The 23,944-nt window shown below is 41.1% G+C and overlaps 1 protein-coding gene across 1 annotated transcript in view; it reads left to right on the top strand.

Moving 5' to 3' along the window:
- niban2a (niban apoptosis regulator 2a) overlaps nt 1-23,910 on the top strand; it is a 31,657-nt gene extending 7,747 nt beyond the window's left edge. Inside the window, exons 3-14 of the mRNA XM_038733778.1 lie at nt 2,145-2,273; nt 2,372-2,477; nt 2,778-2,945; nt 11,924-12,039; nt 14,670-14,774; nt 14,882-15,044; nt 16,512-16,699; nt 18,151-18,306; nt 18,556-18,669; nt 19,266-19,373; nt 20,955-21,066; nt 21,209-23,910. Coding sequence (XP_038589706.1) covers nt 2,145-2,273; nt 2,372-2,477; nt 2,778-2,945; nt 11,924-12,039; nt 14,670-14,774; nt 14,882-15,044; nt 16,512-16,699; nt 18,151-18,306; nt 18,556-18,669; nt 19,266-19,373; nt 20,955-21,066; nt 21,209-22,128 — 2,385 coding nt within the window. The 3' untranslated portion in view covers nt 22,129-23,910. The remainder of the gene's footprint in view (nt 1-2,144; nt 2,274-2,371; nt 2,478-2,777; nt 2,946-11,923; nt 12,040-14,669; nt 14,775-14,881; nt 15,045-16,511; nt 16,700-18,150; nt 18,307-18,555; nt 18,670-19,265; nt 19,374-20,954; nt 21,067-21,208) is intronic.
- Nucleotides 23,911-23,944: the final 34 nt, after the last annotated feature.

Here is a 23,944-nt window from a genome sequence, read left to right as displayed (position 1 = left end):
TTTCATGTCACTGAAGAGGAAGTAGGGCACATTTTACACATGAACAGAGATGCTGTTTGAAATTTTATTATGGCAGTTCATCTACTCTTTACATACATATTCACACAATACACTTTTAATCTGCTGATTTATCTTTGTTTACTTTGATGATTTAAAAATGTTGGACTCAAAATATACAGTAACATCTTTCTGAATTTTATATTATAAATGTACCATTTTCACGCCCAACAACTATTTACTTACTTAAATAGTAATTTAGTAGTTCCAGCAAATCTTTTTTCTAACACAAGCACCTCTTCATGTTTCAGCTCTGCTACTCCCTTCTGTCTCCTTCGGTCTTTGTTTCCACATTTGCAGTATTATATGATGTAAGACAGGAAATCTGAAAACAAAGTGGGTGGTGTGTATCCTTGTGTAAACACTAAACAAAAATCTACACCCTCGCTTATTTGGCAACACTAATTAAGCTTCAGGTGTCTTGCATAGTTGAGAGACCATTTTTAAATTGTGAGAGTAATGAAACCAACATGTTTATAAAAGATCTAATTAAGACAAGATGTACACACCTATTATGTTGCTTTGTATCACAAAATACAATTCAATTCAATTCAGTTTTATTTATATAGCGCCAATTTACAACAATAGTTATCTCAGAGCGCTTTTCATAAAAGAGCAGGTCTAGACCATACTCTGTGATGATATTTACAGAAACCCAACAGTTCCCACCAATAGCAAGCACTACGCGACAGAGGCAAGGAAAAACTTCCTTTTAAGAGGCAGAAACCTCGAGCAGAACCATGGCTCAGGGTGGGCGGCCATCTGCCTCGACCGGTTGGGGTTAAAAGAGAGGGCAAGAGAGGGATAGAGAGACAGAGAGAGAGGGATGGAAGGAGAGAGAGAGGGGAGGGAGGCAGCCTACACAATATACACACACAGATGTACAGACAGTAAAGGTGATGTTGCTATAGACTGAATAAAAAATGGTACAGATATTTATAGTAGTGTTAATGATAATAATCGTAATGTTAATGATTATAATAACAATAATAACAACAGGACTAGTAACAATAATTGTAGCAGAGGGTGTCGAGCAGGAACACGGGGGCAGCAGGTGACCCGCAACCACAGATCCAGACTCCACAGCTCCAGAGCCAGAAAACCTGCAGGAAGTGATAGGAGGAGAGAGGAGAGGGACAAGAAAGCACAAGACTACGGGAAAGGGAAGAAGTCGAGTTAGTAACATGCATTAATGGGATAAGGTTGCATACAGAGGGAGAGAAAGAAGAGGAGAGAGGAGCTCAGTGCATCATGGGAAATCCCCCGGCAGTCTGCCTATAGCAGCATAACTAAGGGATGGTTCAGGATTTACCTGAGCCAGCCCTAACTATAAGCTTTATCAAAGAGGAAAGTCTTAAGCCTAGTCTTAAATGTGGAGATGGTGTCTGCCTCCTGAACCCAAACTGGAACCTGGTTCCACAGGAGAGGAGCTTGATAGCTGAACGCTCTGGCTCCTAGTCTACTTTTGGAGACTCTAGGAACCACAAGTAACCCTGCATTCTGGGAGTGCAGTGCTCTGGTGGGGTAGTAAGGTACTATGAGCTCTTTAAGATAAGATGGTGCCTGACCATTAAGAGCTTTGTAGGTAAGAAGAATGATTTTAAATTCTATTCTGCATTTTACAGGAAGCCAATGCAGAGAAGCTAAGACAGGAGAAATATGATCTCTTTTCCTGGTTCCTGTCAGAACACGTGCTGCAGCATTCTGGATCAGCTGAAGAGTCTTAATGGACTTTTTCAAGCAGCCTGATAATAAGGAATTGCAGTAATCCAGCCTAGAAGTTACAAATGCATGGACTAGTTTTTCTGTATCATTTTTAGACAGGATGGTCCTGATTTTTGCAATATTACGTAGGTGAAAAAAGGCGGTCCTTGAAATTTGCTTAATGTGACACTTAAACGACATGTCCTGATCAAAGATAACTCCAAGATTCCTCACAGTGGTGCTGGAGGCCAGGGCGATGCGTTCCAGGGAAACTATATCTGTAAGATAATGCGTCATGGAGGTGCCTGGGCCCCAGAACAATAACTTCAGTTTTATCTAATACAATGAGACATAACAATCCATTACACTCTGTGACTTTTCAGGACCCTCTGGCAGGTCGTTCCATCTTCTCAGGGAGTCTGTTTCAGTATCTGGAGGAGAATCGGAAGTGGAGGAATCGCTTTGTATCTGTGCCAAACAGCTACACCATCAACCTCTATGAGAGCAAAACAGTGAGTGCACTTCTTACTTGAGAAAACAGCTGTCCGATTTGGTGATTTGGACACTTTTGTGTTAAAACAGCTTGCCGTGTTTGCCATCTCTCTGAAAGGCACACGAACAGAACCTTCACCCGAAAGCAACCATCAACTGTGCTGGGTACAAGGCCCTGACTTCAATGGAGGAATACATGGAGCTGATTAATACCAGCCTGCCAGGTAGGAAAAGAATAAAGAAAATAATGCACATATATTGTTTTGAAAAAGGTATAGACAATATGCTTTGGTGCATTTATATTTTTGTGTGACTTTCTTGTTCTTTTTTCTTTTCTTTCTTTCTTCTTACACTTCCGGTACATGTATCCCTTTCACACAAATGTATTAATCAGATTAAGTTTTTTTGACCATGGTCTGCACGGTCACTATTAGTCCAAAGTAAAGACTAAAAGTGGGCAAAATCTGTCTGTAAAGCACTTTCTAAATCTTATATTTACCATTCTGTCATGTGATCTGTTGTAGGTATTCAGGCTAAAGTGGGCAGTTATCCGTTTATTAAGTGTGCGTCCCAGTTCCCCCTCATCTTGTGGCACCCGCACGCCCGCCACCACTACTTCTGTGTGATGACGGAGAAGGAGCAGAAGAAGTGGCACGCTGTGCTGCAGGACTGTGTCAGACACAGTAACAATGGTAACAAGACAAACAAGCACACATGACTTCACTTCCACTTAAAAATAGAGTAATACCACTGGAACTAGCAAATGCTTGAAAAATTACTTTTAATTGATTATAAGAATTCTGATTATTATATAACTGTGATGATTTATTGATAAATTCAGTTGTCCAGAGCTTACAGTACATGTAAACCATTTGAACAGCAGCAGTGTCTTTCTCTCTGTGCTCCACCCTTAGTGCCTCTCTACCTTTGTTGAGACGAGGGTGTGTGTGAGTGAGTGTGTGTCACAGTGTGAAGCCTTTACGTGCCATCTGAGTGAGCAGGTTGGTCTGTAAAATGCTGCAGGAATGATTTGCATTTCTGTTTTTATTATGATTGGTCTTGGTAACAGTGTGACAGAGTATCATTGTTGTCAATTTCACAGCACAGTGTCACTCAATTTGTGTCACTCAAATAGTGGGCAGGGACTTAGTTTCACTGGAAGAGAGAACCCGACTTGTGTTAGAGACAGGCTTTTATTTCTAATTTCTCCTGTTTGACATTTGATCATATTTAGTGAGAAGCTGTTTTTTTTAAATTGGCTGTCTCTACAGTTTGCCATTAATGCAAACTCAACTCTTTGTTTAACAGTAAAATTTTTCAGCAGTTTACAGATTATAATCCCTTGTAGAGCAGGACTTGCTGCTTTTCTGTTTTAAATCATTGTAACTTTGGGTTTTGAATTGTTGGTCAGACAAAACAATCATTGTTAATTAATCCAATTAATGAAATAGTCATTAATTGGAGCCTAATCCCTCCACTTTCTTGGAAGGCTCTTATTGTGAAACATTTAAATAAAGTATTGTTTATCTTAACATCATGAAAGAATGGCAATACAAACTTTACAGCTGTGTATGTTGCCTTTGGTCGCACATTAGAGGATGTTTGATTTATCAGGGTGGAGACCTCCTCTTGATCTGCTATTAAGGTTTTCTTCTTGTGATGGCGTGACTCATGTGTCATTGTAAGAAAAAGAGAGAGAGAGAGACAGAAGGCACCGACATGCTGGAGGATGTTTTTTGGATGTTGTCGTACTGTCTCTTTTGGCTTGGCTGGACAGCCTGAGCTTTGTGGAGAGGAATCTAAAGTGGTATATATGATTGAACTGCTTCCAAACCTTTTTTGCCACAGAGCGTATTAAATTAAAAATTTATTAAAATAAAAAAATTAATAAAGTCTTAATTGGCAGACATTTTGCTGTATAACAAACAGTCAGGAGTCTATTTGTTGCCTTTGTTTGAGGAGAGTAAGGTTAAATTTTTGCTTGCATGCACATGTATGTGAGTGTGTGGTCTCAGCATCCAGTGTGCTTTATTTAGACTTGAGATAGAGAGGCTCAGAATGAGTGGGAACTTTGGGAAGTTGAGATAAAAATACAAATCCACAGAGAATCAGTGACAAACAAACGGCTGCTGCAGTGGGCATGATGGGGCTTGTTTAGATCCTGCTGGCTGCAAAGGCAGGTGGTGTTGAAAGTGTTTGTAGATCAAACGTAGATAATTTAACAACATTCTTATACAAATTATGGACCCTATAAAGTTACACTGACAGATAATGTTGAAATTTACTGGATATATTAATTTTTCAGTTTTTATAATAGAGGAATCTTAGAATCCAAGAAACATATTGTAAAAATAAATTGTAATAATAATAAATAAATAAATTTGTACAGACAACTTTACATCATGGCACCTAGATACCTAAAAACACATTTTCTACGTCATTAATAAATCTATAAATATTATGATTTGATTATTATGATTATTATAGCCAAACAGATTATTTTATTTAACTTTAGGGACACACAGTACATTACAGTACACTACAGTCTAAGACAATTTGGCAACAAAGAGCTAACCTCTTTAGTACATGGAAGATTTAAACCACAAACACACAAAATTTGACCTTAGCTGACCCTAATTTTCAAGCACATACATACGCATGGGCGTCTACACATAGTTATAATGCTGTTTGTGTTGTTTGAGCGTTAAGGCCTGAACTGCTTTCCTCCTATGAAAGCTAATGTCTGGCTAAAGTGTCTGTAATTGTGCTTCAAGTGATTTTTGGATCATCATGCACAAGGAGGCATCACAATTATCAAGTCAGCTGCAGCAGATCACTCACCCACAGAAAGATACAAGAAAGCGTGTGCTATAGTTTGTCTAAATGTTTCCGCTGTAATTTAAAGCCAATACAATCCTGTATCACAATACAACTAAACTTCATACCATGTAAAGCATGAAACACATGCTGTAGGAGGATGTAGATTCATCATCAAGCTAACAAAGCTGCTCAACCTGATTTAACCTTGTTTTAAGCCTTAACAAATATTATGCCAGCCAACTGTGTTGAATAAATTCAAAGCATTCCTGCTTAATCACACACACTAACAGGTGTCTGTCACAAGTATTAGTTTGAAAACGGCCAAAACAGAGGTTTCATTTCTTCAGTTTAGGAATGTTTTGGTCAAAACCAGCTAAGGGGCAAATGTATTAGAAGCCAAACACCAACTCTATTGCACACACTTTTTGACTGCAGAACAAAATCAGCCTCTGTCTGTATCCAGTCTAGCTCGCCCTATACTTCTCAACACTACCTGTTCAGGCATGCTCTGTAAATGCCAGGGGTCCCTGCCATACATTCCAGCTGTGAGGCTGGGATCCAGGAATATGTTGCAAAGTGGGTTGCTGTTTTACTGTCGCCATGGCTGTTGTCAGTGTGGACTGGCATTCATGCTTTTGGCCTGTGTTGACACACCCAGTCTCACCTCTGCCATGTCTGTGTTTTGAGGAAAACCAGAACCGGTAAAAGAAAGACTTTTCCCGGGGGGGTTACAGCCTGAGTGAGTTTCTTTTACTCACTCCATTTCCGAATTCTTAATATTAAATCGTTACTAGCTATTTTATCTTGACGTAAAAGGCAGATGGCTTCCTAATATGTCCAAGTGAAAAATTACCACTGAATTGAACACTTCTGAATCATACAGTTATGGTACAGATGCTGCAGTGCCCATAAAGAATAAACCACCTAGCAGCATATTTGCTTCATGCAAAGCAATTTTTCAGCTGAACACTGACGCTATTCAGCTGGCTTTGATAAGTAAGAACCGCAAGTTAAATGTTTACACTGACACACTGAAGATCTGTTTGAATCCACTAAAGCTCATGTTGTTGTTTTATCCACAATAGCTCTCCCATAAAATGATCAGCTGCTGCTTTGCATCACCTTAACAGGATGATTTGCAAAGCACCCTGTTAATCAGCTCAGTTAACATTTGCACCGCACTATCCTGCACAACACGACGCCGCAGCCCACCGGACTGGTCAACGTGTCAGTTTGAATGTTTGCACCACAGAGTTAAACCAAGACTGAAAAGCCAGGCTCACAGTAGAATCTAATGGACCCTTTTATTTTTTTTTATAATAAACATTAGTTTGATTTGATTCCACATATCATATACATATATATACATACAGTATATATATGTATATGATATACATATATATATATACATATATATACATATGTGTGTGTGTGTGTGTGTGTGTGTGTGTGTGTATATATATATATATGTATATATATATGTATATGTATATAAAACTTGCAGTTTTTTTCCCCATTGTGGTCTTATTTTCAGGAACACAATGATAGTAATACACAGTCAGAGATGACTAAGGTACACTGCAGCATCACATAGGCTACATTAAAAACAATATATCCCTCTATATAAAACTACAAAGCCAGACAAAAGAAAATATATGCCGTGTATCTATCTATACATCAACATACTGTACATGTATGCATAGGCGATTTGTATACATACCGACAAATATTGCCACCTAAAACATTTAAACATATACCAAGCGGCCACCACACGAGACACAGCTGCTCACCCAATAAAGCAGCCACTCCCACCTTTGAGTGTGGACACTTCATTAGGCAGTAGTCTAACAAAGTGTCCTCCAAGCGCACATACCTACAAGCATACCGTGCATACCCACACAGCACACATACCTACATTATATACTTACACATATTTCTAAGTCATTCTCTCATTTTGGTCAAATAACCATTTCCCACATGCATATTTAAACCTACGACAGGACTGGCTTGATTTTATTTCTAGTGGAAGTCTATTCCACTCTACTGCTGCCATGTAGAGATGGGTATTTTGCCCAGAACATGTCTTATCTACATGGCACAATGTCTGTGGCTCTGCCGCTAAATATCCATGGGATTCCCTAACTAGCATGAAAAAATTCTTAAAATACCGTGGCCGATCTCAATTCTCAAGTCTCAATTTGAGTTGCTATTTTCTACCGTCAACCATTTTAAATCCTTGAATTGGGAAGGGCCACCGTGAGACATCAGACAACTGAGGCAAATGTTTTCAGGGTTTCCTTATCTAAAAATTGAGCCTTACGCCTCAGAAATTAATTTTTCTGGTTCACCTTGGTAATTAGAATCTGTCTGCTCTGGATGCTTGACCTTCAGTAAAGGATTCTGTTGTAAACCTTAGTGCAGACTACAGCAGTCACCATGTCCCATTACCACTATAATTACCCAGTAAGTAAAATGTTATAATCACTGAAACTGTCCTAAACTGAAATTTTCCTTAAAGCTGCAGGCCACTCAGCCGGTTTCCAGTGATATAACAGTGTTGCAGTTAAAGCAACATTATGCACGACTAGGCACCCCTACAGTGTACGGAGTGAAGCTAACCAAACAGCAAGAAGTCCAGCTCGGCGTCAGCTTTTTATTTCACAAAGCTCTCACCAACAACAAAAGCCAGACCAAGATTTACTCTTGTTCGGCCTCTTGCTCATTGCTTATTCACTCATTTTCTCTTCTTAGCTTCCTCCATCGATGTTCTCCTTGCCCTCTTACTGAGAATACCGAGCTAGGCCCACGTGTGAACTAGTGCCTTTAAAACGTTACACGAATCTCACGGGAGAATGCTCGAACTTGCTCAACTCAAGTCACATAGTGGGAGTACAGGTGCTCGGAGTGGGAATGAAAGTGGCGCCATACTCCCTATTACAAGTCAGTGTACCTTCAAAATGACAATATTTTAAGGGAAAAGTAGGTTAAAGTAAGTTCATTAGTTTCAGTGCTTATGATGGGTTCAGTTTTTGCTGTTTGACCAGCATTCAGGCTGATGCCGCCTTACAGTAGTAGTCAAAAACTGCTCTGAGCTGCTGCTGGGCCACTAGAGCAGCATCAATCAAAGCCAACTCTCCACCCCCACAGTCTTTAAAATCAGCCACCAGCCCTCTGCTCTGTGCTATAGACTTCAGACTAATTCCACTCAGCAGGGACCTGCAATGGGCACATTCAAAGGACGATAAAAGAACATTTCAATCCAGGTTTATGGCTTTTCAGTAACAGGGCCTTGTGCTTCTCAGCATGCTATATGATTTAAAAGCCTGACATGTATGTACTCTATGGTGCAGTTAACAGACAATAGTGTATATACAAATATACAAAATAAACCAATACAAGGTGCCCTGCATTCACTCATTCACTGCTACTGGAGGCAAGGATCTGCTAAAATTGCATGTTCGGACTTATTCAGTCATGTGTTTGTGATGTGTGTGGCTGATGGTATGTTTTAATAAGTGTTTATTCTACTGTGGTTTTGGTTGGTTCCATAGGGCTTCCCCATATGGAGAAATACTATTCATGCATGCCGATGGGAGCATCGGCATGCATGAATAGTTTCAAACCCTAGCAGCACTGTGAGGGTTTGAAAAAAAGAGTTTAAAAACCTGCTACAACGTGAAGGCAGGTGGCCTGAATTCTAATCAGACCATATTTGACATCCAAATGCTTAATGGGTTTTAAAATGCCAAATATATTTAACTCAGAGAAATATACACACACACTTGTGGATATGAAGGCCTGGGAACTCATCCACGGCTGCTGCTAAAATCCCACCAACCAGAGTGTGGTGAGTAAGGCAGGGAGGGAAATGCCTCACATAAAGAGACCGTGTAAAGTGCTGCCACATGTTCTATTTATACTGTACATAGCACACACACACAGTGCAAAGGAACTGTAATCTATTCCTTGATCTAGCTTGGAGACGCATGGAGAATGTGTAGTGATTTACATGCCCGACAGATCGTCAAAAAAATATTTTCCTTTTTCTGTCGGCATCAAGAGGTCACTTCTGTAGAAGTGAGCAACAGGCTGAGAATGTAGAAGTCACTTTCAAGAATTTCACACTAGTGATCTGGCCATCGTTTGGGCCCTAAAAGTGTTCAAAAAACTAATTTATTCTTAGAAACACATATTTGTGATGTAGACGGTGAAAACAAACATCATCCATCAACACTGAATGTTGTAGCACAGTAGCTCCCAGTCACCAGGCCACACACTGGTACCTGGCCACGAGTAAACAATATGATTAGGAAAAAGTCTTTGGCACTTATTTACTATTACCATTTTATGTTAGGGGCTCTCATTGGTATTACTTGGTGTTGGCAAAGTCTGTCTTTGCTGCATCTTTTCTGTTAAACCCTAGTTCACACGTCACAATTTTAACCCCGATGCGCAATGATGATGCAGTGAATAGTGACGACTCTCTCTGACCAATCAGTGGTCTCCTGTGCTTACACGTCACATTTAAGTATCGCCTCAGCTCGCTTGGTACCTCGATGGAGGTGATAAGAAAAAAAGTACCAGGTAGAAGGTACAGGTACAACTTTTCCCAGATCGAAAACCAAAAAAGGCGAGTAGAGTCGAGGTACTGAGCTGGTACCCTGCGGTAGAAAAGGGGCATTTGCTTCATATCTCTTCCTCTGTGACCCTCCGCCCTAAGTTAGTATGAAAAAACCCTGTTTAAATGTGTGTATTGGGGGTGCTATTGAAAGTTACAGTTCCATTACGAAAATAAAGGTTATGTTAGGGCTGTGCTCACCTTCTTGTCACCTTGCAGCGAGGGCAGGAAAGCCTGCTCAAAAGTGCACCATGTGCATGTATGATGTCGAATGTCTATCAGTTGATGATCAAACAACAGCAAGTTGTGTGTCTAAAGCTTCTTGTCGAGGATGTGTTGTTCTAAACTGAACTAGCAACAATTAAATATCCGGTAGTGCAATAAAATAAACTTGTGCATGGAAGTTATGCAAAATTCGATTTCATATTTAACCAGCATGCTTGTTTTGGCAGAGAAAATTTAATACCTTTTCCAGTGGAACTTAGCCATGTGAAGCCATCCAGATAATTTATATTCATGGGGACAACTGGTTGGTTGACTGCTTGGAACACTTTAAAAGATATGCACATTATCAGCTGTGGGTCTTGAACTGTCTAAGGATAGTAAACCACAAGCCGGCTATCGCTGCCATTTTTTCCCCACAGTGCCTCCAACCTTAGTGTCCAGCAAATTCTCATGAAAACTTGTGCCAAAACAAGCTAACACGCCGACCCTCAGCCTGTCTGCAAAGAGTTAGTGAGCTGAGAGCAGAGCCAGCTTCCTGTCTGGCTCTCCCCCTCCCCCTCTTCACTCCTTGGTCACTTCCTGTCTTTGTCAGCTGCGTCTGAGTCACAGATGAAACAACTTCATAGACAGGCAATAAAGATACACACATGCGCATTGATTTTTGTGCATAACAGACTTCACATACAACAGATGATCACTCAGGCATCCTGGGTAAACCAACCATTCATCCATAATGCAGCATCAGCTCATTTGTTGGCACCTCAAGAGGAATCAGCCAGAAGTCAGCAAGAGTGGATGCTGTAATATCCAGAACAGCCTAGCCTATTTTTGTGTGTGTGAAGGCCCTCTTGGCCCACAGAAGGGGCACAGAGGCATGTACTGACAATATCAGTTACAGTAGTACAATAAGTGCAGAAATGTCACTTCCGTTTACTGTTTGGGCCCATTTTCAGCTGAAGAATCACTTTTTTTTTTATTTACTTTTTTAGATATGTCAGTAGTTGTACAGCATATAACAGTATCTGTCGTCCTAAACATTAGCCTGTTGTTACTGTAATGTTTTAAAAGGCATGGGTTGTTTTTAGGCTGGTCATTTCATTAGACAATCAGCATGACTACAAAACTTACTGTAAGTGTAAGCTTTTGAAAAGGGCATTGCTGCTATTGTTGAAGTTGTGCTATAAACAACATTTCAATAAGGGCTGGGTTGAAAAACAGCAAACCTATCCTTTAATTACACAGTTGTGCATTAGAAGGGCTGACTTGTTCACCAAAGGAGAAAACGCAGTTTATTTAAAGGAGGAACTGCTCTGAAGGACAAACTTCTAATTATAGGGATGATTTATTCCATACACCTGTTTATACTCTTTTGTGAGGGATGCATTACTTTCAGCACTCAGTGGGCCTCAGTGCTATGGCCTTGAGAGAGGCTGCTCTTCAGCTGGCGATTTATTTTCATCACTTAAATACACCCACATGATAGGAACCAACTTCCTAAAAACACACGCATGTCGCAGAATGCTTGTGAGCTGATTCTATTGTCCTGTCAGCTGGGAGGGGCAGTAACCATAGCAACCTCATAAAATCTGTCCTCCAACAAGCCAACATCTTCCTTTTTTGAGAGATGACACAGTTGTGTGTGATAGGGGCGTGCAGCAACTGCAGCTGTTACTGAATATAACGCTTGTTAGTATTATGCTTTCAGACAGTTTGAAGTGACTCAGATGTTAGTGTGGGAATCTGCAGACGCTGAATGTCCACACGTTCGTTCATGTCATTTCCATTTCATGCCCATTAGTCATTGCAGAGCATTCTGAGACCCGTTCGAGTTTTCAAATAAACAGCTTAGGCAAACACTTGTTTTCTGTGAATTTAATTCAGGTCTTCTTCTTACTTCCATAGAAAGAAATCATCATCAATGCAAACAAAAGGAATCTTGCTACTAAGATGATACTAAGATTGTTTCTCTAATGTCACCAAACATCTGCTCTTTCCTGCCCCCAACAGGTCTGTCAGAGAAGTGCACTGTTCAGACGCCAGCCTTCACTGATGCCGTGAGACTTCACAGACAAGCCAAAGGACACTACGGGACCTGGGATATGATGTGCGGAAAGCCCCCACAGGTCAGCATATCAGATTGATCACAATGCAGCTGTGTCCCAGTTGAGTGTCTGGATCCTCTGAAGTCTGCATTTCTAGATCTAAAATCCGGTCCACAGGGCGTGTCACATTTTACAGATGTTAAGCATAGGCTACTGTAAACTGGGCTATCATGAAAGACCTTGTTTCCAATTGGCACAGTATCTTACACATTGCTGGTATTTTGATGTCAGGTGATACACCTCACTGTAGTACGAGAATGCACCTACACAAGCCCTTCAAAGAGACTGTCAGCAACAAGACCCCACCCCTAAACATACCAGCATTCACAAGAACACACACACACACACACACACACACTGTTGCTTTCCCCACTCAATGAGTCCCTTTCAATCTCCTACTTGTGCTTCATAGTCGCTCCGTGTGTTTGTGGCAGCCACCTTTTTTTCATTAATCTCCATGTTTCCTGCCTGTTTCTCTCTAGTCCCCATAACAAGTTCAACTTAAAATCAAGTTAAAATCAACTAAGCTTTAAAAAGGAACATGTTTTTTCTCTTTGGTAGGGTTTATGTTGTTATTGGTTATATAGAAATACAAGCATCGGGAGTTCTTTGTCTTGAGATGATGGAGACTTGCATAACACAAGCAAAATAAAGTTAAATTTATTGTTTCAGTGTCATTAGTATCAGATCATGTGTGAGGATACTGTCTCGTGAATTGCAGCACTGTTATCTTGTCCCATTGATTATTTGTTACATGATGGAAAGTACAACATGTCCAGCTGATACTGGCCGGTACAGAAGGTTAATACAGAGGAATCCTCTGTACCTTGCTGACAAAGAGACAATTTGGGCTCAAAATGTTGTATGTTTCTTGATGTAGTAAAGAAGATTTTTTTATCTGAAGCAGGTGACAGTGCTATGAGACACTTTTGGAGAATTTTCCAGCATTTCTGCCTTTAAGACATTCCTGTGGATTTCTAATCTATTATGTGAACACAGAAGGGGAAAATATGCTTGCCATGAAGCTCTCGCTGACGTGTGGCAACCTCTTGCTTGGTCACTCTTTTTTTCTCTTCTTAACGTCCTCCATCAGTGTCCTCATTGGCCTCTTTGCCTCTGCTCTTAGCTAACACTATGTCCATAGAGGCTGCAGAGCTACAGACCTATGTTGCCCTCTCGCCTGGCTCGACGCCAACAAAGCTAGACAGCAACCAAGTGACACAAAAAAATTTACCCTTGTGTGTTATCAAGTAAGTCATCAACTTGAGATTTGTAGCTAGAGGCTGTGAAACCATTGGCTGAGACAACAACTTTGCTAACACAGGCAAACATCAAGCAAGCCCAACAACACAAGACACAGCAAGCTGGTTCACAAGTTATTACTTACTAGTCCTACAGAAAGAAGGCCAGCTCAGCATCTGTCCTTTTAGCTCACACCAACGAGCAAAAAACTCTTTTCTTTTGTCCAGTCTCTTGCTCGGTCACTCTTTTTTTCTCCTCGCTTCCTCTGAAAACTTCTTCTTCGGTCTCTGTGCAGCCACTGCCATGACATCCACGCTGACAATACCAAGCTAGCTTCTTCCAAAAATTATACACTTTTTGCTTCTTCTTATAGCTTGCTTGCTGAAGACTCATGTTGCTGTGTGACATTACTTTATGCCGTTGTTGTGATAGATTTCGTGCCCAAGATTCCATCGTTGCATAATGCACTAGCAGGCGCTGTGACAATGACAAAGATGGACCTGCTGGCAGGTTTTGCACCACTTCAACAATACATTTCTAGTACAGTGCTAGAACTTTATCTGTAAAACAAAATAGATATCATAGATATAAACAAAATGTGGCACAATAAGCTATCCAGTGCAGACATTAAAAGATGCAAATATTGAAGAAAAGGATATAAAAGTGTCACTTACAATTTTGACTAAGCTTTGGGGTATCTAGATAAATGTTGAAAGTGGCACTATATCCAATGAAGTGTGAGATATCAAAGCTATGTAATGCAAGTTGCAGCCACCAACGTAACAATAATACAGAGAACACCATTTAAGAAGTACTATATAAATCAATACTTCCAAACAAACAAGCACCTACTGTTTGTCAGACCTGTCTCTGTTCCTCTGTGTGGAAAAACTACTCTGCTTTTGTTATAGCCATTCATTACCCAGCAACACGTTTAACCAAATATTTAGTCTAGCTTAGTTAAAACCTAATGGAGGTATTGAACATTACATATGTATGTGCCAGCTGTGAGGGCAGTGCCACTGAAACCAGCTTACCTTCCTCTTTGTATCTAGTTGTTTGTCATCTCAGTCGCCGCACTGTATCCATGTAACCACAGCGGAAAGAGAGGCTGTGGTTTTTGAGGTTATTTTAGTTTTTCTTTGGGTGGGGGATATTAGCTGTTTTTTGACCACACCTAATGTAAAAATCCCCAGCTGGCACGTTGCCGTGGTAACTGTAGCATCCTGTAACAAGTGTACAGGCAGAACTGACCTTGCAGTATGAACTAAAAGTACTATTAGGTAGAAATCTATCCATATAATCCAGTCAGAAATCCAGGCAGGATTCTCATTTCTTTTTTATACATCATGTGTAACTACATAAATGCAGTATGTTGTGTGTGTGTGTGTGTGTGTGTGTGTGTACAGATTCTGGCTAATCTGGTGATGGAGACCCTTCACCCAGAGCTGAGAAACGTGATTGGTCCACGTCTGAAGGGGAAGATGCAGCAGAGGCAGAGGGATTGGATGTTGGTGAGTTCCTATCATACTGTACAGTGCACTGCAGACATGCTGTGGAAACACAGGATAGACTCAAACAAGTCCAAACCAGTTATGTTTTTAACGTCTCTATCCTCCAGATTTCTGATGCAGTGTACAGGCAGGTGTTGTCTCAGACCACCGGTCAGTATAAAGCACTGGTTGAAGCCTGTGAGGCCCAGAGAGTTCCACTGGATGCCAGACTGCGAACAGACATGGACCAGATCATCACGTCTAAAGAACATGTCAGCAACAAGATACAAGGTGACCAATATCTACATGCAAAAGACTTGTTGATGTTAACGTACCTTTTGCATAGTCCAGGAGTTTGTCCACAAAATTGTTTCCACCATTAGTTAGGAATGAGTGTTCTGTTCTCACAGGAAGCCCTAATTTTGATGTCTACGCCTATGGCTTGAATGTGGTCTCCAACGTTTTTGGGTTTTTTCCACATATAACCATTATGTCAAAAGTATTTAAAGGACTGTCCTAACTACACATTGATATATAGATGCTGAAATGCACTATTACATATCTCACCGAGATGAGGCCAGATAGAAAAGGCAGTAACTAGTCTACAGTATCACAGCTGTTGATACTTGTAGTAAGTAAGAGAGGTATAGGGACTCTAATTTAACACGTGGTTTTATTAAACAAAATATGATACAGGTAGTAACTTCGGGGCAATGGTTAGGAAGGCAGAAGGGGAGGACTAAAAAAAGACAAAGAAGTGCTGACAGACAGAAAGAAATATTCCATGTTTAAATGTTGATGCCATATTTTAATTTACTTTTACAGCCTCAGTTGTCCGTCTTACACGTCCAACAATGACTTGGTTCACTTGGTGCTCGCTGTGCCGCGTAACATGATCGTCCTGACTCAAGTGCACGCTTCATTGTTCGCTTACCGTTTGCCTCATTGAGATGTAGCTGCAGTTTGTGTGGTTCAGGAAACACTGGCACAGCGAAGCAATCAGTCTGGTCACTGAATAACGCCACACTGCTCGAATTGCCCAGGAGTTTGGACATTTGGGACCAACAGGGCCTTTCCCCTGTAACTAAACCTCCCTCCATATCTGACATTTTCCAGCTCTCCAGTTTTACTTTGCACTTTCTCCTCACAACACAACTTTTGTTTTTTATTTAAGTCTATTGTTATCTGCAGCCATTCCTCTGTCACTCGCTCATTCTGTTTGATTAGCTGGCTTCTGCAGCACCAGATCATCCACCCTCTGAGTGGTAAGCCTGTCAGCTTTCTATTCATAAGTGAACTTGGCAAGGACTGCTCATTTTCTTTGTTATGTATCGTTTCCATTGAGCTAAAGTGGCAGAACAGCATTCCGCACTTGCACTGCATGGGCCATTTTCTGACTTTAACCCAAAGCCGTGCAGTTTCAGGTTACACAGGGGCAATGCAGACATTTGAGAGTTGCAATCCTAGCCATTATTTTTATTTTGTCTGTCTCTTTTCGCATAGGTTACATTTTAGTGGATTAGGAATGAAAGCTGCAGGGCTTCTATTGAAAAGGCACAAGTGTGTTAACTTAAGTGTCATCGCATAGATTAATTTCATACTGACCACTTCTTGTGACATCAGAGCCATGCCTTTATTTTGCTTCACGCTTCGACCTACTCTTTGTCGTCATCTGCAGCGCTACTTGTTTACAAGCTGCAGCAACTAACCATGAAGTTTTTTCTACTTCATTCTCCATTCGTCCCTACTGGTGTACAGCTCTGGTGGTGCCCAAGGCGGAGCAACTACTACGGAACAACGTCCAGCCTTACATCAGCTCCATCCTGGAGGCTCTGATGGAACCCACCAGTCGAGGTTTCTCCGAGGTTAGGGAAGTTTTCTTTAAGGAGCTGGTGGAGATCAGCAAGAACTCGCTCAACGGAGGGGGAAAAGAAAAACTGGGAGACGTGAGTCATGTTTTGCTGGCTGCAAATATTTCTTTCACTCTTTCTTTCTAGTACAGCAACTGATTTATGGTAAAAATTGATTTAGGTGTTAACATGGTTCACACTAATCTGACATCTCGAGTAACAAAGGTCTACACGAGCAGTTTGATAACCAAAGTAATATATAGTGAAAACAGGAGTGTCCATTGTTTTGTTTTGCCGAACACCTTAAAGCTGCATTAATTTGTTTTTGGCTACCAGGAGGCGGCAGAAGAATTGAAACAATAGCTCTCAGACACACGGCCCTGATATATTACATTTTCACCATATAAAGCTATGGCTAATGTGTGAATGACAATATGAAATCTGCTGTCTGGTGCTGAAGAAAACAGGGTAGATGAGAGCAGTTAGACTGAACTGTACTGAAAATATGCTGTAAATCATAAATACAGGCTGAAAATCTCTGTAGAGCTGCAGCATTGACTGTAACAGGAAATCCACCCAAAATATCTGATAACCCATGCTGCTTTTTTCACACAAAACCACTTCACATGATTATAGAATCAAAGCACATACTGACTCTAAAACAAAAGACTGATGGTTTACCGAGTTTTAATTGGGTTATACTTATTCCAGTTAGCGGGGCGATATGTAGTTTTCAGTGGCCAACATCACAATATGGGAACTCCCTCAGCCTCTTGCCTTCTACACTTAAAAGTGACGACACTGCAGGTAACGACACGGAGTTCCCTAACACAAAAAGACGGCCAGCTCCTAGCCCAAACTCCAAGTAAGGTTGTGCTGAAGCCTGTCAGGCCAAACAAGAATCTGATGGATCTGGGAAAACCCAGTCAACATTGGCAAGGCTTGAAACACGGAGAAACCTCCGCTTTGTTTTGGAACCAACAAAGCCTTTGTCACTATTGGACTTGCTTTTATCCTTTTGGACAGGTTAACTAACGTTACTGCATGTGAAACTGAAAATCCGACTCTCAGTCTTCACATAGGATTAGGCATACTGACCATCAGAGGTAACTGGAAAAACCCTGCAAGTGAATCGTTTTTGTGTGAGATTACAACCCCTTCACACACAGGAAATAAAAAAGTCTAATAATTTAATTTAAATACATTATATATAGCCCCTTTAAGACTTGACTTGACTCACTTTAGTTAGCGAATATGGTCCAAGTGTTAATGTGTGAATGAGAAGAGTATTGTCTAACCTTTGGTTATAATAAAATTATTAGACTGCATGAAAAGACAGTGTGTTTGTAGAATCCTAGGCCATGTTAGTGCTAGTCTGTAATTAGAAGTCAGGGAGTGTCTTCAGCTGCCCTCCATGACTGATCCTGAACAATCAGCCAAAACAGAAAACGGTTGAGCCCTTGTTTCTGTTTTGGTCCAAATTCTCCTTAAATGAAGTTTGTACCACCTCGATCACCGTTAACCTCCTTTAACTGTCTTCCCCTCAGCACATGGAGAGGCTGTCCATGCTCGCCTTCCACCCGGTGAAGATGCAGAGCTGCTATGAGAAGGTGGAGCAGCTCAATCTGGAGGGGCTGCAGCAGAGGTTCGACGTCTCCAGCCCCTCCGTGTTCGTCAACAGGGCTCAGATCCTCATGTGGGAGGTAACCTGCTACAGCAATTTTCTCTAACAAAGCAGTGTCAGGATGCCTGGAAACACTCCCTAGTTCACACACCAGCAAGCTGACCTGCCTGTGGTGAAGTCTCTACTTACACCTGCTGGACTAAAAGAATATGACAATTTGTAGAAAGATGACTGTGAGCTGAAGCTAAGCCGTGGTTTACCGTCACAACCAGTATCACTCTGTTACTTGTGCTACTGTATAACTTTTTTCTTCTTATTATTTTGACAGCAAATGGACAATGCGGTGTACACATTTGAGCAGCTGCTCCACCAGTCTTTAGAGGCCAAGGGAGAAGATAACATGTGCAAGACCATGGAGCGATGCCAGGACAGGGTTCTCAAGGTAAAAAATTAAAAACAGAAGGAATATAGTAGAGAAACAGATGAGAAGATGGATAAAGGTGGACAAGGTGAAGAAAAGACAGTCACATCAAATGTTTTCATAATTTTAGCTACAGCACATTGCAGAATAAACACTACTACTATAAAACAGACATTTGGGACCAACCAAATCCCAAAATATAACCATATTTTTTCAGTTTGACTTTGTAGAATCTAGCCATGGAGATTGCCTCCACCGTAATACTATGAAGGTTAATAAAATTTAATTTGTGGTGCTCATAATATTTTTAATTAAAATGTTAAAAAATTTTTAATTGTTTAAAAGTTTTTGATATTTCAAGATAAGTTGATCTCTGAGATGAGTTGCATGATTTGGTCAAAGTAATAAAAGGAAAATCTATCTGAGGTTCATTATCTGGACAGTATCTGGATATACTGTATATTTTTATCAATCTCAAGAGGTAAACTGAGGTTTCAACAGAAGCAGAATGAAATGTTAGAAGATGTGAATTGCTAAGGTAAATGTGATTTGTGAAATCAGTAGAAAAGCTATAAGGAGTCACTGAGCTCTACGTGTTTCTGGTCTTCCCTTGTCAGAAATATGATTACGACAGCAGCTCAGTGCGCAAGAAGTTCTTCAGAGAGGCTCTGCTGCAGATCATCATCCCATACATGCTGAAGCAGCTCTCGCCATCCTGCTCACCTGTGAGTAGCACCCAGCACAGCCTCACGTCACCTTTCTTACCGCTTTTTCATTTTTCACTCATTCCCATTACTGTGGAAAGAAAATCACAAATGATATACTGTACAATAATCAGCCATAACATTATGACCACAAAAACACTGAATATCTCATTATCATGGTACCTATCATTGGGTGGGATATATTAGTATATTAGTCAAAGTTCATGTTAGAAGCAGGATAAATGGACAAGCGTAAAGATTTGAGGGCAAAATTGTGATGGCTAAACGACTGGGTCAGAGCATCTCCAAAACTGCAGCTCCTGTGAGGTGTTCCCGGAAAAACGGTGAACCGGCGACGGGGTCAGGGGCAGCCAAGGCTCACTGATGCACGTGGGGAGCAAAGGCTGGTCCATGTGGTCCGATCCAACAGACGAGCTACTGTAGGTTATATTTTTGAAAAAGTTGTTGATGCTTCTGATTGAAAGGTGTCAGAACACACAGCCACGGAGCAATGGAAGAATGCGGCCTGGTCTGATGAACCATGTTTTCTTTTACGTTATGGTGACGGCCAGGTGTGTGTGCTCATCACCTGCCTGGAGAACACATGGCACCAGGATGCACTATGGGAAGAAGGCAAGCCGGCTGAGCCAGCGTGATGCTTTGGGAAATGTTCTGCTGGGAAACCTTGGGTCCTGCCGTTCATGTGGAGGTTACTTTGACATGTAGCCCTTCCAGCTAAGCATTGTTGCAGACCATGTAGGCCTACACCACTAATGAAAACGGTGTTCCCTGATGGCAGTGGCCTCTTTCAGCAGGATAATGGGGCCTGCCACAAAGCAAAAATGGTCCAGGAAGGGTTTGGGGAACACAATAACAAGTTCAAGGTGTTGACTTGGCCTCCGAACTCCCCAGATCTCAATCCAGTTGAGCATCTGTGGAATGTGCTGGACAAACAAGTCCGATCCATGGAGGCCCTTCCTCACAACTTATAGGACTTTAAGGATCTGTTGCTAACGTGTTAGTGGCAGATATCACTGCACACCTTCAGAGTTCTAATGGAGTCCATGCCTCAACGTGTCAGGGCTGTTTTGGCAATATGGGGCAGGTGGTCATAATGTTAGGGCTGGTCGTTGTATGTCAGTGGCTTACTATATAGCTTACAGGACACTCATTGAGCTCATCCCACACCAAACCTGTGCCTGAATTCACAAGAAAAAGTATAGACACTAACAAAAGCAGTACATAATGCAAATTAGTCTGAGCAGAAAGAACAATAAAATGTGAACAGCTGATTTCAAGACACCGTCTTCATTTGCACCAACCTTGTTTCTAGTTTACAGTCCTTGTTTGAAGAACTACAAGTTTTGAGCCCTAAAATGACAAAGCTCTGATTGCCTCAGTAAGCTTAAAAAAATAAATCAGTCCAATTGCATATTAAAACAAAAATTAGCTTTCACCTTCTTTGAATTTTTAACCCACAAAAAAAGTGTTTTTATTGTAACAAAACCAATGACAGAAACATTAAATGTAATCAATGTTAACTGATATGTAGGCAATGCATTGACTGTTTTATGGAGCTCATCTCTGCCCACTCCTCCCCAGGAGCTGCCTCGCTTTAAAGAGCTAATCTTTGAGGACTTCTCCCGTTTCCTGCTGGTGGAAAATATGTTTGAGGAGGTGGTGCTGCAGTCTGTCTCCAAGGACATAATAATGGGTGAGGACCAGTAAACACAAGATTTAGAAATGGTTGCTGACATGGCAATAGTTGTGGTAGTTTGCAATTATATTTCATCAAAGTGTTTTGTTCAACTTCTTTGTTGAAAGAATGACTGATTTTGTTTTCTTTCTTTGTCCAGCTGTGAAGGAGGCAGCTGTCCAGAGGAAACACAATCTGTACAGGGACAGCATGGTTCTGAACAACAGCGACCCCAACCTGCTCCTGCTCGGAGAATCCCCTCAGGTGGATTGGGCTAGTAAATTTGGGGCTGATGAATCGGAGGGCTCTGTCGATGGTGTTAAAGGAGGGAGTTCTGGGAGAAGACGCAGGCAGGTGGTGTCCATGATCCAGCTGGACGGGTTGCCTCTGCCCTACGAGTCCTGCCTTGAGGTCCCAGGTGTGGAACTTATTCCCGAGGAGGATGGCGAGATCTCTGAGGGCAAAGAAGAGAACAGAGGGGCGGATAAGAAGGGCCAAGTGAAGAAGGAGGAAGAGAAGGACCTAGGCCCCTCTGAGGATCCCAAGTCTCCTGACAGCGTGGATGAAATCAGATACCTGATCCATCCAGTAGTGGAGGTGGGGCTGCCTGTATCAACGCAGAGCCAGAGCGACATGACCAACAAGACGGAGCCGATCACAGGCACCATCACCACGAAGGATGGGGTGCAGGAGGATGTCACACATGTCATCACCTTGGTGGAGGACGTCCCCAGGAAATCTCCGTGCGACAAGTTATCCCCACAGACAATTCTCCAGCAGCTGGTAGGAAGCAAGAAGCAGGAAGCTGAGGAGGGGCATCAGGAGGAAGCAGCCATCAAGAACGCCATCGAGGAAATAGAGATAGCAGTACAGGGAGATGACAGTGAACAGGTCGCTGCGGTGCCTGCAGCACAGTCAGATTACGAGTCGTCACCAACGCCAGCGACGGCTACGGACTCAGGCTCGCATGGCGACAGTTGCCTCCATTCACCAACCAATGAGGGGCTGGATGTCACAAACAGTCTGAACGGAGAGGACAAAATTATCGACCCAGTAGAAGTGGAAGTGTTTTTAGCGTAGGAAGAGAAGTGGATTGAATAAGGATTGTATTTAAAAGGTTTCATTTAAAGCATTGGCTTTTTTTTGTTACTGATATTGCACACTCCCCCGCCTTACATTTCTTTGGTGATCGGTTCCTCTACGCAGCTTAGTGAATTTCAGTGCAAGTTTTCTTCTAGTGTTGTGTGGGACGCTGAATTCAACATATCTGATTTATATAAGTTAGGCTCCTTTATGATGCCAACAGGCTGAGGGGGCTTTTAAAGTGATAATCAACTTTTAAACTTACAAATAAGGGAGTTTGTTTTCAAATGATTGTTAAACACAGCAGGAAATAAGGCCTATATTTTCTCAACATCTCTCACATTTATACTGTCAAATAAATGACAAATTGTGCTTTTAACTGTACTGCAGGTGAATGGATCGCTCTTTTCACAGCCTCTACCTGGGCAGCAGGGGGAGCTACAATCAACCCTTTAGATGTTATCTGGGGATTTTTTTCTGTGTATTTGAAATATTCTTTGAAATACCGGTATCTATTTTTGTAAAATGTAATTTTATTCAAAATATGTAGTTTGTTTACTTTGAAGAGCTGTTCCTGTATTCACAAATGGCCTTTGTGTTTCAACACTAGATATTTTAGTACAAGCTGTCAGGAATGATTTACTTCTCTGCTTTACTTTTTGACAACTGTACAACAAAAGTCTTTGCCCGTGGATGTAGATGACCGAGATATAGTAATAACGGCTCCTTAACTTGTAGGATTTTGATGAGCTTGTAATCAGAGGCAGCTCTGCGAGTATAAGGGGGAGATTCTTAGTGTCGGCTTCCGATGGTTGTTTTTCAAATATCAATTATATATTTCACCCTGACTTTTGTGTAATTATATTAAATCATGCATGACAGTGACAATGTTTCTATTGAAAATTAATCTTCAATCTTTTCTGATTTAATTCAAATTTTACACTTTGGGTGAATCCTTTTTAAATTTGTCTGTCATTTGGATGAAGTAGCTTTTACAAAAAGGTTTTTGTCCGTATCTGTGTAAAAAACTTTTTATTTATTTAATTTGGTAAGTATAGTGGAATTAGAGACAATACATGTTGAATCGTATGCTAAGCTGTTGACAAACTTCACATTGTTCAAACTGACCTGCCATGCACTAAGTAAAATACTCAAGGTTACCCCCGGTTCAAATAAGGAAAAGTTCCAATACAAGGAGAAACCTCAGGAAAAGCAGCAGAGGAGGGATCTCTTACTGAAATACACATGAAATACTGAAAGTGTTGTATTGACACAGGAGGTACCGGAAGAAGGACAAAAGCATGGAGACAATGAATAAATAAAAACAAACATAATCTTTTCATTTTTATTATAATTAGTACCAAATGACCTCTCTAGGAACTATCTTGTGAATTTGCAGTTACATATCAGTTTCAGCATCACACACTCTAAGGGGTGAATTACTTTCACTTTTGCACCGTCTGTAGTGAAGAGACCTAACGTTAAATGCGAAGTGATATTCCAATTATTGCACATCCCCTCTCAATTTTATGAGTTAGTGTCCTGTTGTGAAATTGCCTGTTGCCACTGTATCTAAGGCGCATTTTGAGCGTGCTGCCTTTAAATTCATACCTAAGACCAATTACTTCCAATGGAGGACCATTGACTCTCACCTTCTAGCGGTTATTTATTACAAAACCTGTTTGGTGTGAGCAGCTCAACTTCACATGTTTAGTGCTTTTTCTTCCTGAAATATATCACCAAAAAATATGGATGAATAAAAAAATTTCATCAACTTTATTCTTTACTTGTCAACCACGTCATTTGAGTTTTA

Source organism: Micropterus salmoides, unplaced genomic scaffold (genome assembly GCF_014851395.1).
Source record: "Micropterus salmoides isolate LMB-PRFRI ecotype aquatic unplaced genomic scaffold, ASM1485139v1 Ms_hic_scaffold_20, whole genome shotgun sequence".
Lineage (NCBI taxonomy): Eukaryota > Metazoa > Chordata > Actinopteri > Centrarchiformes > Centrarchidae > Micropterus > Micropterus salmoides.
The sequence above is the reverse complement of the archived record's forward strand: the minus strand, read 5'-3'. Positions and strand labels throughout refer to the sequence as shown.